Source organism: Jaculus jaculus, chromosome 7 (genome assembly GCF_020740685.1).
Source record: "Jaculus jaculus isolate mJacJac1 chromosome 7, mJacJac1.mat.Y.cur, whole genome shotgun sequence".
Taxonomy (NCBI): Eukaryota; Metazoa; Chordata; class Mammalia; order Rodentia; family Dipodidae; genus Jaculus; species Jaculus jaculus.
Window position 1 is genome coordinate 81935080 of NC_059108.1, and position 14379 is coordinate 81949458.

The 14379-nt window shown below is 37.1% G+C and overlaps 1 protein-coding gene and 1 pseudogene across 1 annotated transcript in view; one reads left to right on the top strand and one right to left on the bottom strand.

Moving 5' to 3' along the window:
* The window catches only part of Arhgap5 (Rho GTPase activating protein 5), an 84108-nt gene that overhangs the window by 64020 nt on the left and 5709 nt on the right, over positions 1–14379 (top strand). Inside the window, exons 4-6 of the mRNA XM_045155634.1 lie at positions 3556–3633; positions 9333–9464; positions 11317–11422. Coding sequence (XP_045011569.1) covers positions 3556–3633; positions 9333–9464; positions 11317–11422 — 316 coding nt within the window. The remainder of the gene's footprint in view (positions 1–3555; positions 3634–9332; positions 9465–11316; positions 11423–14379) is intronic.
* Positions 888–1371, bottom strand: LOC105944266 (annotated as a pseudogene).

Consider the following 14379-nt stretch of genomic DNA (forward strand, 5'->3'; position numbering starts at 1 on the left):
ACTGTTGGACAAGGACAAGAAAAATTTATTCTTTGATTTAAACCCTAATACTTTTTAACTAATAAGTTAACTCTTTTTTGGGTGGGGGGAGGGTTCAAGGTAGGGTTTCACTCTAATCCAGGCTGAACTGGAGTTTACTATGTAGCCTCAGGGTGGCCTTGAACTCACAGCATTCCTCTTACCTCTGCCTCCTGAGTGGTGGGATTAAAGGCATGTGCTACCATGCCCAGGTCTACCCAGCTGATTAGTGGTAAATGTTATTTGGTTGTAGATGCTAGCCATATCAGCCAAGACTGTCATGATCAGCAACATCTGGACTAAGATTTGATCAAATAACTAGGTTCTGTAGCAAAACTGATCATTTTACTATTTGTTCTTAGGAAAGAATGTTAAGAATAGGCATGTATTTTTCATGTCTTTTATAAATGGATAAATGAATTGCCTAGTGTGAAACTCATAAAAATATAATTTCATGTTTACAGAAAAGTACAAAACTATTACAAGGAGTTGCCATATATTTGCATTTGCCTCATTTCCTTCTCCTGTGTATATATGTGCCTTCTTCTTCCAAACCATGTGACAGTAAGGTGGGAGCATCAGGCCTAAATTTGTGTATTTTTACCATAAGAATACATTCTTATAAAAAAAAACCACAGTAATCAACCATGAAAATAACAAACAATACTATTAATTAATGTGTAGTACACATTTAGTTTTATCACATGCTAAATCCCATAATGCTTTTTTGTGGTAGAAAGTGGAGAGCAGGCAGATGAGAACCTAGTTTAGGTACATTGTATCCTGATCCAATCTTTTGTGTGTGTGTGTGTGTGTGTGTGTGTGTGTGTGTGTGTGTGTGTGAATGATAACTTTATTTAGTCATCTGCTTATAACTGAAACTCTGGGAATTCAAAATTACCATCTTTGCCTGTGAGCTTCTTATAGACACCAGAAAAAGTTTCAGCCTTGTGCTCCACGTTGTTCTGCTGGGCTTTTTCTAAATGAACCTTTATGAGCCGGCTGCCGTCCGGTTTCACGGAGATCCTCTTGCCCACAGTTTCACTTGGGAAAGCCAAGTCCTCAAGGACAGCATCATGCACAGCAGTCAGAGTACGGCTTCTGGAGTGCTTTTGCTTATTTTTTGTGCAGCTTGTTGGTTTAGGCAGAATTCTCCTCTAAGCAATGAAAACTACATGTTTTCCACTAAACTTTTTCTCTTAATTCATGCACTAGCTGAACTTGGATCTTCTGGAAAGATTTCAGTTGAACTGGAACAAAAATTATGATAGCTTTCTGACCACCACCAACTTCAATTTCCTTGGCCACAGTGATGTTGAGCTCCCACAGCTGAGCCTTGAGGTCCAAGTTCATCTCGCCATTCGGCTTCACAATCTTGGCACTCAAGCTGAATATGGCTTTGTCCTTGAGGAGTGCCAGCTTAGAAAGAGTAGTCTTTTTCTTTCTGATTAATTAATTGATGGTAGAATGAGGGTCTCATGTAGCCTAGGTTTGCCTTGAACTCATCATCTAACCAAGGATGGCCTCCAACTTCTGATCATCCCAGCCTGTACCTTTGAAGTGCTTGGTTTACAGCTGTGAACCACCATACCTAGTTGTTCTGGGTATCAGAACTGGATCACCACAATTATTAGGCAAACATGCTCTATCACTAATCCTGATTGAGTCTTCAATTTCCTTAATTTGGAGGAAAACCTTGTCCTCCATTGTCTTTCTTGACCTTGATGGTTTTCAACAACACAAGCTAATGATTTGTAGGATGTCTCTGGATTTGGGTTTGTCTGTTTCCTCATTAGGTTCAAATTAGACATTTTGCCTGAAGCTTTACAATAGTGATATTTTTAAGTTCCTACTTACAGAATTACATTTTAGTCTTAGTCTCCCTATTTGTATCAAGTCCCTCTTTTCTCCAACATTGAAACACCTTGCTCTTATTTTCAATATTTTTACTTATTTGTTCAAGTCTAGAATCCAGAAAAAGTATACATACCATTAGAATGGAGACGTAAATATTTGTTTACAGTTAATATGTAAGGGCTGATTACATAAAAAACGCTAAACTTAGAGGTACATTTTGACAAATGCATATACCTGTGATGATACAGAATGTTTCACCTCCCAGTTTTGTCCTTTTCTAACTAATCTTCCACCCATTGGAAACAACCACTTTACATTTTCCCTTATTGTACTGAAGAATCACCTGTTTTAGAACATCACTTAAATCAAATAATGGAAAATACATTCTTTTGTTTCAGACTTCCTTCTGTCTATCTGTTTTTTGAGCCCGGGCTGGCTCAAGTCTCCCAACTGCTAGGTTTTCAGGCAAGCACCACCACATCTGACTCAGCTGGCTTCTTTCACAAATCTGAGTATTTATGAGATTAATTGCAGTTTTTTATAGCTATGAGTATATCTCCATAAAACTCTTGACAGTAGTTTTTGTCTATTTTTATCAGCTTCAAAAATTTTTGGAAACTGGTAACGTTTGTCTCTTTCATAGAATAATCTTTGTAAAGAATGAAATGCTTTGTAGAGAGAAGTGGAGAATTATGTCTTTCTATTCAGCAGCCCCAGGGGATAAGCTGGACACAACCTACTTTCTAACGTTGCTAGTGATACATGATGCCTAAACAAAATGAGGCCTTTGAAAAATGCTTTTAGGTGCTTCTCATTGAACATAGGAATACATACTTTTGGCTAGTTATAGAAAAATAAACTGTAAAATTTTGTCTCAGAAGTCTCTAAGACTCTGTCTAATCTCTTTCTGTTACTTCTGAATCTTCAAGTTCAATAATTATTTGTTTTGTCATATCTATACTGCCATTGAGCTTTTAGTAAATTTTTTGTTTCTGTTACTGTATTTCATTCTTAAATTTCCAGATGAGGAGAGGGATTTCCATGCAGTTTGACCTGAGTGACTTAAGTAGAAAAGAAAGAATTGTCTTGCTAAACTGCAGTTTTCACTGAGGAGGTTTTTCTTTTTGATATTTTGGTTTGTTACATGATTTAGTTTTAAGGGGATTTGCCTTAAAGAGATTGTTTTTGTTTTTATATGTATGTTTCAGAGTTTTGATCTATACTTAGTGGAAAAAAATAAGGCAAAAATTGTCTACTGATACTGTTTGGGAAAATTTATCTATTAAGAACTTACTTAAGGGCTGGAGAGATGGCTTAGCGGTTAAGCGCTTGCCTGTGAAGCCTAAGGACCCCGGTTTGAGGCTTGGTTCCCCAGGTCCCACGTTAGCCAGATGCACAAGGGAGCACACGTGTTTGGAGTTTGTTTGTAGAGGCTGGAAGCCCTGGCACGCCCACTCTCTCTCTCTCCCCCTCTATCTTTCTTTCTCTCTATGTCTGTCGCTCTCAAATAAATAAATAAAATATTTTTTTTAAAAAAGAACTTACTTAAAAATGCATTATATTCAATATATTCAATTATATTTCAGTAAGTCAATAAGGACATGGGACTAAGTACATTCTTTATTATGGATATATACACATATATATTTTTATATGATATGTGTATTTCTTTAATTTCAGGACTATGTACTGAAGGCTTGTACCGTGTTAGTGGAAATAAAACTGATCAAGACAACATTCAAAAGCAGTTCGATCAAGGTAAGATAATTGTTGTTTTCCTTATTGGGGGAATTGGTTTTTATTTGAACTTTTTAAGAAAATGAGTTCGGAAAGGACAGTTTGAAGGTGTGACTGAAAGTACTAAAAAAAAATAGATGACATAGTAAAGGTACAGAAGAGCTAGGAATAGTCTGTTGTCTTTATACCAACAATAAAGTATTAATTCCTTTATAGCCTTTTGTTATGGAGCTAGGGATTGGGAATTATAAGAAAATGTGGGAAGCATTGTACTTTTAAAACATTTAAAATAGAAGGAAGGTAGAAGACAGTTGTATCAAAAAAATACAAAAAGGGTAGGGCACTAGAGAAATGCCTCACAAGGGGGTGCGCACATCTGGAGTTTGTTTGCAGTGGATGGAGGCCTGGCATGCCCCTTTTCTCTCTCTTTCTCTCTCTCTGCCTATTTCTCTCTCTCTCAAATAAAGAAAAAGAAACATTTAAAAAAAGAAGAAGAAAATACAAAAGGCTCTCTCTCTCTCTTTCTATCTCTTTCCCTCATTCTCTCTAAAATAAAAGTAAACAAAATACAAGAGGGCTGGAGAGATAGCTCAGCAATTAAGTCTCTTGCCTGTGAAGCCAAAGGATCCAGGTTTGATTCCCTAGCACCCACATAAGCCAGATGCACAAGGTGGCACATGTTTGCAGTGACTAGAGGCCCTTGCATGCCCATTCTCTGTCTGTCTGTTCCTCCCTCCCCACCAATAAATAAATGTTAAAAAAGGAAAATACAAGATGGTATGTATATTTTGATGTAAGTACTGCTGGGGCTGGGGACATGACTCAGCAAATAAAATGCTTGCCACACAACCCTGGGTACCTAAATTTGGGTTTCCAGACCCCATGTAAGGGACTGAACGAACCCCTGGCAGGCATTCTAGCATGCTGTTGTCGAGATGGGAGGCAGATACAGGAAAGTTTCCCATAAGTTCATGGACCAGCTAGCCTGGTGAACCGAATAGGGAACAACAATAAGAACAAGAGACCTGCCCCCAAATGAGTTAGAAGATGAAGGCTGATAGCTGAAAGTTGTCCATTGTCCTTCACATACATACAGTGGATATGTGCATGCACGTGTGCACATGCATACACTAAAAACAGAAAGAACTAACTTCCTGAAAAAGACACTTCAAAGTCTATCATAGGCTCAAGGAATTTACTTGACACGTTTTGTATTTCCTAATCCAACAAGTTATCTCACAAATAAAAGACTCTATAAATCCATCATGAGAACTAGGAAAAAGATAATTTGACTTACGATGGATCTGCATCATTTATATCAAAGTTATTACTGTGTGCAAGTGAGTTACAAGTGAGATTTTGTTTTTCATGATGATCCACTAGCAGCCTTTAAGAGTAAAATCAGAACTGAATTTTCCCTACGCATAGAGTTAAGGAAAGCCTAAACTTGATAGATTAAAAAAAAAAAAAAAACCAGAAAGCATGAACCAACATAATAAACTGCACTGCTGAAAATTATAAAATTCTTTGAGGATAGAAATAAAGCATAAAGAAAATCAAATGTGTAAGTTACTTTTTTTCTTATTGCTGGGACAAATACCTGATCAAAGCAACTTAAGGAAGGAAGTGTTTATTTCAGCTTCAGCTTATAGTTTGAGGGAATGCAGTCCATAATGGCAGGGAAGGCATGCTGACAAGAGCATGCAGTGTGGCTGGTCACATTATGTCCACAGTCAGAAAGCAAAGAATGGTTGATAATGATGCTTAGCTTACTTTATCATGGAACCCTGTGAAATAATGCCACCCACCTAACTTAGTCTAGATAAAGTCTAGATAATCCTTCACATGGTAACATACCCATAGGCTGGTTTCCATGATGATTATAGACCCTATCAAATCAACAATAAGGATTACCCATCATAGGAGACAAACTGTGGAGAATACCTATACAGATTAAACCACCAATAAATATTTGAAAAGAAACTCAGCCTCAGTGCCAAAGAAATAAGGATTTTTTTAAGGCTATATTTATTGTGGCTGGAAAGGTGGCTCAGTGGTTAAAAATGCTTGTTAGGCAAGCCTGACTACCAGAGTTCATCTCCCCAATAAAAGCCAGACAGAGTAGTATAGAAATCTAACCCCTGCAAACCTACAGCAAGATGGAATGTGGGACCAGGAGAATCTCAGAAGCTCATAGGTGAGATAGCTTGGTGTATGTATCAGCAAGCAACAAGAGAGACCTCAAACAAGATGACAGGAAGCCTGGATGTGGTGGTGTATGCCTTTAATCCCAGCACTTGGGAGGCCAAGGTAGGAGGATCACTGTGAGTTCAAGGCCAGCCTGGGGATACATAATAAATTCCAGGTCAGCTTGGGTTAGAGTGAAACCCTACCTCAAAAACAAAACAAGCTGGGTGGCACATGACTTTAATTCCAGCACTCAGGAGGCAGAGGTAGGAGCATCGCGGCAAGTTTGAGGCCATCCTGAGAATAAAGAGTGAATTCCAGGTCAGTCTGTGCTAGAGTGAGACCCTACCTCAAAAAACCAAAAAGAAAAAAAGGAATGGAGAGGAGAGGAGAAGAGAGGGGAGAGAAAGAAAGAGAAAGGTAAGAGGAAAGAGCTAAAGTCATAAGGCTGTCCTCTGGTCTCTATGTATGTGGTGTACATGCATGTGCATGCACACGCAGACACGTAACACACAAAAGATTATCAACATAATACAATTGTTGGTAGAGTATTAGGCCTTTTGTGCACTTGGTTATGGGCATGTTTTGGAGGTAATATTGATAGTAAAATTCAGGTAGCTTTATTAGAGAACTTTTATTTAAAGGAATTTGTTGCAGAAGCCCTTTCACAAGCACACCAAAGGCATTTGTTGCAGCATTGCTCATAATAACAAAACAAAAAAGAAAAAATATGGTAGGAGGAAAATAACCCCATGTCTCTATAAATGTTGACTAAATGTAGAATAATTGATGTGTTTGATAAAACACCAAAATATTGCTTATATGTGTAAAAATATGCCATTGTCAGAAAGTAGTTGTTGCAGTCCGGTTCGCATTGCTGGTAGAAATCACCCAACCAAGAGCAGCTTCTGGGAAAAAGAGGTTTATTTTGGCTTACAGGCTCGAGGGGAAGCTCCACGATGGCAGGAGCAGAGGGTGGCCATCACACCCTAGCCAACATAAGGTGGACAATAGCAACAGGAGTGGTAAGGTTTCACTTCCAGTACTGATGTTTGGATTTGATTTAGTGGTTTTGTTTTATAGTCTTGCTTGTCTCTTACAGTCCTTATATGCCTGACAGGTTGATCTTTCTAAAAAAAAAATTAATTAACTTGTATTTATTTATTTGAGAGAGAAAGAAAGAGAAGGGGCACACCAGGACCTCTAGCCACTGCAAATGACCACCAGGCATAGGCACTCTCTTGTGCATCTGGCTTACTTGGGCCCTGGGGAATTGAACTAGGGTCCTTATTTCCCCAACCCAAGGTTGATCTTTCTAGATCTTGTCCTTTTTATTGCTACATTGATGGTAATGAGAGTGAATAAAAGGATAATGAGATAATGCATTTGATGAATTTTCTCTGCCAAGTACCATATCAAACATTCTCCAAGTATCTATTATTTCAAGGAATGTAGCCTGAGAATATGAACTTTTATCAGTGTTTCTTCATATTTTACATAAAATAAATTTAAATGTTCAGTAATATATAACTTGGTCACTTTGGGAAATATTTTGTTTGCATTACTATTTTTTATGTAGAACTAAATGCTAGTTAGTGATTCTGGGGTAAGGACTGAAGCAAGCATTTCATGCATCTAGGCAAGCTGTATTCCCAGTTCTCTTTTTGTGTTTGAAAAACAGGGTGTGGTGGTTTGAATCAGATGTTGTCCTCCATAAACTCATATTTCTGAATACCTGATGCCTAGCTGATGGAAATTTGGGAGGTGGAGCCTTAATAGAGATGGACTGTGAGGTTTATTGGCCTTAGGTTGCCAGCATTAGTTTGGGTCACTCTCCTACTGCTATTTTCCACCTGCTGTGGCAGAGTTAACATCCAGCCTGTCATGGCATGGTTTCCCTTGCCATTGTGGCACTTCCCCTCAATACTGTAAGTCAGAATAAACCCTTTCCTCCCATAAGCTGCTTCTGGTTGTGTGTTTGTCCCAGCAACACAAAGGTAACTGTAACACATGGTTTCACGAAGTTCCCTAGGGTGATCTTGAACTTTTAATCCTCCTGTCTCAACTTCCTGAGTGATGGCTTACACATCTGCACTACAAGTCTGGGCTAGAATTATTCTTGTAACTCTTCTGAAAGTTTTCAATTATATTGCAATTAAATGTTATCCAGGAAAAACAAAATGTTTTTAAAAGTTGTTTGCATTTTAATTTTAATTTTAATAGCCTGAGATAATGCTTTAAAGGTGAAATCTAATAAAGTACTAAAGTGATCATATTTTCGTGTGTGTATATTTGTGTATAAGGGTGGGTGTACATGTGCCATAATGCCCATGTGGAGGTCAAAGTACAACCTTTCTGAGATAGGGTCTTGTTCTGTGCTGGATTTGCCAAGCTAGTTAGCCTGCAAGCTTCTTGGGGTGGAGGGGTTCTACTGTATCTGCTTCCATCTTGCTGGAGGTGAGCTGTGATTATAGACATGTGCCACTGTACCTGATTTTGTTCCTTTGTTTTATAAGCTTGATTTTTCATTGAGAAAGTAATCATTTAAACTTTTCTAAAAAATATTTTTATTTGAGAAAGAGAAGAGACAGAGTAAGAGAGACAACAAGCATACCAGGGTCTCCAGCTATTGCAAATGAATTGCAGACACATGTGATATCTTGTGCATCTGACTTATGTGGATATTGAGGAATCAAACCAGGGTCCTCAGGCTTGGCAGGCAAGCCCTTTAACTGCTTAAGCCATGTCTCCAGTCCTAAACTTTTATATTAAAAATTAAATATGACAGGAGTGCTCAGCACTACGATATCTCTATCACACCTTCCAAGTTTCTGGGTCTATTGCTTGAGAAGTGGCAGAAAGAATGTAAGAGCCAAAGGAAAGGTAGGACTCCTTACAACGTGCTCCCCCCAGACACAAAACGGACGGCCTGGATATCCATGACCTCACAGTGCCTGACACTACCTACACAGGACCATCATAATAGGAGGAAAAGATGATGACATCAAAATAAAAGAGACTGATTGAGATGGGGAGGGGATATGATGGAGAATGGAGTTTCAAATGGGAAAGTAGGGGGAGGGAGAACATTACCATGGGATATTGTTTACAATCATGGAAGTTGTTAATAAAAATAATAGTAATAAAAGGAAAGAAAGCCAGTCTGCTGGGCTTGCCTCAAAAATACAATAAAATAAAGAAGCATTTTTAAACCAAAAAAAGGTCTAAATTAGAATTTATATACTTAATTTCTATTATCTTTCTATAAACAGGCTCTATGTAAGAACAGGAAATTAAAAGAAAGTATTAGTAAAGTTCCTGAACATAATAAGTATCTTATATACTGATGTATGCTAAGTAGTTTTCTTCAACACAGTTTTATTTGCCAGTTATTTTTCCCTGATCTAATCAGGTAGTTTTGTCAGCCTCTAAAGAAAAGTGAGTGAGAAATAACTTGAATGGAGAAACGCCTTTATGGCTTACCTCTACAGTAAGTTAAATTTTCACATAAATTTTTCATATTTGTCTTATAGATCATAACATCAGTCTGGTGTCAATGGAAGTGACAGTAAATGCTGTAGCTGGAGCTCTTAAAGCTTTCTTTGCAGATTTGCCAGATCCCTTGATTCCATACTCACTTCATCCAGAGCTGCTGGAAGCCGCAAGTAAGTATAACTTCCTTCTAGAGGAGATGGTGATAGCAGGCTTTGAATTGTTTTTGTTGAAATCAAACATGTTCTAGGATTTACAACTCAAAATTGAGCTTTTCTAAATCAATAGAAACTCAGATTCCCACAGTTGGCCCTAGAAATACTCAGTTTTAGCTACCCTAGCAGATCATTTAAGTGCTTCTAGGAGATCATTATATGTGCTAAAAGTTTGAGTTGTATTTTTAATTCAAACCCAAAGACATTACAAGAAAATTAAATAACTATTCAAATGAATGTATATGCAATATACTTCAGTAAAATATTAACCTGTGTGAATGGTCAGGTATACATGTATATGGAATTAAGGATCTAGCTTCATTGAATAGTGCTTGTCTAACACATCTATTGAAAATTTTTAAATTTTTATTTATTTTCAAGTAGAAAGATACAGAGAGAGAGAGAGAGACTGGACACACCAGAGCCTGTAGCCACTGCAAACAAACTCCAGATGTATGTACTACTTCGTGTGGCTGGCTTACATGGGTACCGGGGAATACGGCCCAGGATGTTAGGCTTTGCAGGCGATTGCCTTAATGGCTGAGCCATTTCTCCTGCCCCCTTTAAATATATTTTATGTATTTATTTGCAGGAAGAGCGATAGATAATAAAAATTTACTTTTAAGTCTTGAGTAACTCTTAGAAAAGTAAGACAGAAACATGTAACACTTAATTCAGTATGTTTTCTTACTTTGACATCACTTATATATTTCTAGCTTGTACATTCTTTTATCTGGAAAATGGAGGTTTATTTGGGTATCAAGAAACCTAGTACCTAATTTTTATTAAAATTTTAATTAGTTTTATTAATGAGTAATATGATTTCTAATTTTTCCTTTTTAATATTTCCTTCACATTGCAAATTATTTTAGGTGAGATTGCTTCACTGTATTTTTTTATTATATTAACAGCCTCAGGTTTGTTTTTTTTTTCTTTTTTTGGGGGGGGTGGGGTTTCGAGGTAGGGTCTCACTCTAGCCCAAGCTGACCTGGAATTCACTATGGAGTCTCAGGGTGACCTCGAGCTCATGGCGATCCTCTTACCTCTGCCTCCCAAGTGCTGGGATTAAAGGCGTGCCCACTACGCCCGGCTTAAAGGGTTTTTTTTTTTTTTTTTTTTTTAATTAAAAACTTTCAGTATAACATTAGAAGATACAGCTGCCATATACATATTCCCATATGTGAACTGGGAAAAGGGCTCATTTGATAGCTTAGATTTTATGTCTTGACCATAAATTGTAGCCTCAAAACTTCCTACTTAAGACATATTAAAGGACCAGTTTAGAAGTAAAGTGTGAGAAGTGAGGATTTGTTAGTACTTAACCATACTACCATGGTGATATGATACCCATATTGCCCTCTAATGAAAGAGGAAGAACAGGTAAGATACCATTTATGTATGACAGGACTACATCTTAGCTACTGTTTTATAATTTGCATAAACTTGGAACATAGCTACATTAAGTACTTTATACTGTGTTTAAAGGAAATATTTTGGCATGCAAAGTGGTTTACAAGTAATTGTAGTATAAAAATTTCAATTTCATTGGAAGACAGGTAATGCCTATTTGTTACATGTTATCTGTTCCCACTTTTCTGGTCCCGTTGCAGGATTGAGTAGTGCTCATAAAGCCTGAAACATTTACTCTCTATAGCATGAGTATTAAGAGGCAAACAGATTTGCAAGTAGTTAATTCTAAAAAGATATATACTTATATAAATGTGCATAAAACACATGCTTAATTATTAAAACTTTCATGAAATATTTAAAAAAGTATTAATTTTACACAAAATTTTCTCTACTTTTACAGAAATACCAGATAAAATAGAACGTCTTCATGCCTTGAAAGAAATTGTTAAGAAATTTCATCCTGTAAACTATGATGTATTCAGATACATAATAACACATCTAAACAGGTACTTGATTTGCTTTTGCCTATAAAATGTACTACATGTTTTAAACCTGTAAACTTTACAAATTGGGTAATTAAGTTTTTTAATGTGTTTATTTATTTGAGAAAGAATAAGGACGTGTCACAGCCTCTTACCACTGCAAACAGACTCTAGATGCATATATGACTGTGTGCACCTAACTTTACATAAGTACTAGGAAATTGAACTTGGACCAGCAGACTTTACTACCAAGTGCCTTTAACACTGAGCCCCAGCCATATGTGTGTGTGTGTGTGTGTGTGTGTGTGTGTATTTTAATGAGGATGCAAACAGTTGTTCAGTTTTGGTTCTCTGAAATGGCTGTCAGTATTCTCTAATTTGTATCTGAAAAGGTATAACATGGTTATTGTTTTGGGGCATATAACTGCATAAGTAGTATAATGTATGTTTAATTGCTATACTAGGGGATAAACCTCTGGGCTTTGCACATGCTAGACAAGCGCTCCCATTGAGCTAGCCCCAGCCCATCAGCTTATTTTTCCTTTTGTATTTCTCTGGTGTAGAATCTTAGAGGGAATGACAGTTATATAATTAATCAAATCTGTCTATTAGGAGCTAAAAAATGTGGGGCTTAAAGAGAGAAATGATACCCAAACTACTTAACTAATTTACTAGAGTGCAAGTTTTAAGTGGCTTGCTTTACCTTTCGGCTTTACTGTTGTATGTTCCTTATGTATTCCACATGGTGAACTCTGACCACAAACTATTCTGCTACCAAGATTACAAGGCACTAATTCTTGTATTCATAACCTTACAGTTGTTACACTTCAGTTTATGACTTTTTTCCCCTCAGAATAGACTCATAGTAGTTTTTATTAAGTGAAAAGTACTATAAAATCTTAGAATGCAAGGTGTGGTGGCACATGCCTTTAATCCTAGCACTTGGGAGGCAGTGGTATCTTTGTGGCATTTTAAGGAATTGCAAGTTTAGGGTGTCACTCAGTGGTGGAGCATTACCTGGCATGTATAAGGCCCTGGGCTTGATTTCCCCAACACCACAAGAAAAATGTATGGATGGATAAATAAACTGCAATAATAATATCAGACCCAAGTTAAGTACATTGTAGTCTATATGTATTAAAAGAATATTAACCAATATGTCCTATGATTTCATCAACGTGCAACATAAAATTATATTAGCATTATTTATAACCCTTTCACCAAGTCTTCTCTAAATAAAATAACAACTTGATAAATAGTAGTATAGTAGATAGTGGAATTTCTTCTTTTGAAAAATAACTAGAACAGATTAGGGAAAAGGAGTCAGTGGGTAGAGTATATTTAAAGAATCACAGTACTGGCTCACCATCAAGTTTATTTTAAGTACTGTATTCTAGAACTGGTTTTGGCTTTGGTATAATAACAAATAATATAGCCAAAAGTTTATTTGTTGTATTGAAGAACAAGGAATAAGGACTTGTGCGGTATTTAGTGTTGTTACAATTTGCTCTTCCTCTGCCAACTTTTAAAAAAAATATTTATGTGATAAAAAGAGGCAGGAAGAGAGATTGGACATACCAGGGCCTCTAGCCACTGCAAATGAACTCCAGATGCATGTGCCACCTTGTGCATCGGGCTTATGTGGGTCCTGGGGAATCAAACCTAGATCCTTAGGCTTCGCAGGCAAATGCCTTAACTGCTAAGCCATTTCCCCAGCCCCCTCTGCCAACTTTTATTACTGTTCTCCCTTGATTCTAATGCCAAAATGATGTTTTATTTATTTATTTTTTTTTTACTTTGTTGAGGTAAGGTCTCACTGTAGCTCAGAGCTGACCTGGAATTCACTATGTAGTCTCAGTGTGGACTTGAATTCACAGCAGTCCTCCTACCTCTGCCTCCCAAGTGCTGGGATTAAAGGCTTGAGCCACCATGCCCAGCTTCAAATGTTCTTTTGAAAACATTTTTTTTTATTAGTTATGATGGGGGAGAATGAATGAATATGAATGGGCAAACCAGGGCCTCTAGCCACTGCAAACAAACTCCAGATACATGCACCACAATGTGCATCTGGCTAACATGGGACCAGGAGAATTGAATCTGGGTCCTTAGGCCCTGCAGGCAATCACCTTAACCACTAAGCCATCTTTCCAGCCCTTGAGAACACTTTTGTATTAAGATTTTTTTATGATTAAATAATCCTCTGTCATCAAAATCAAAACTGCTTTAATACTAACTTCTTCAGTCTTGCCTTCTGTCTTTGTTTTTATTCCCCATACACCAATTAAGCTTTGTTGTGTTAAACTAATAACAGTTATCCAGAAATGTCTATTTGTGTTCTAAGTTCACATCCCTGCCTCAATGGTTGGTTATTTATTTATTTATTTATTTGGGAGAGATGGAGACAAAGAGGGAGGGGGGAGAGAGGCAAAAAGAGAGTTGAGTATGGGTGCACCAGGGCCTCCGGTCAATACAAATGAACTCCAGACGCATGTGCCACTTTGTGCATCTGGATTTAAATGGGCACTGGGGATTTGAACCCAGGCCGTTAGCTTTTTCAAGTGCCTTTAACAGCCAAGCCATCTGTATATATAGCTCACCCTTATTTTTAACTTTCTTTTGTATTATCAGACTCTTCAGTTAGACCTCATCACCATACTCCTGACTTTATAGATATTTTCAGAGTCTAGTTATATAGAAAAAATATAATGAGCCTGCTAGATACCTACAATATATTAACAAAAGGCTGACTTTACTTTGAATGTTCTTTTTAATTCTTTTTGAACAAGTAATAATGACCTTTATCACAAAACTGTTACGCTTCAGATGAGTATCTTCTGTATTTATGAGTTACCTTTCATTTAGCCTTCATTTCTTTTTTATTTTTTTTTTTATTTTTAGTCTACAAGTTTAAGATTTTCCTGTTATTCTACAGACTTCTGGACTGTATTCCCTTACCAACTGATCATACTATCCTGCTTCAG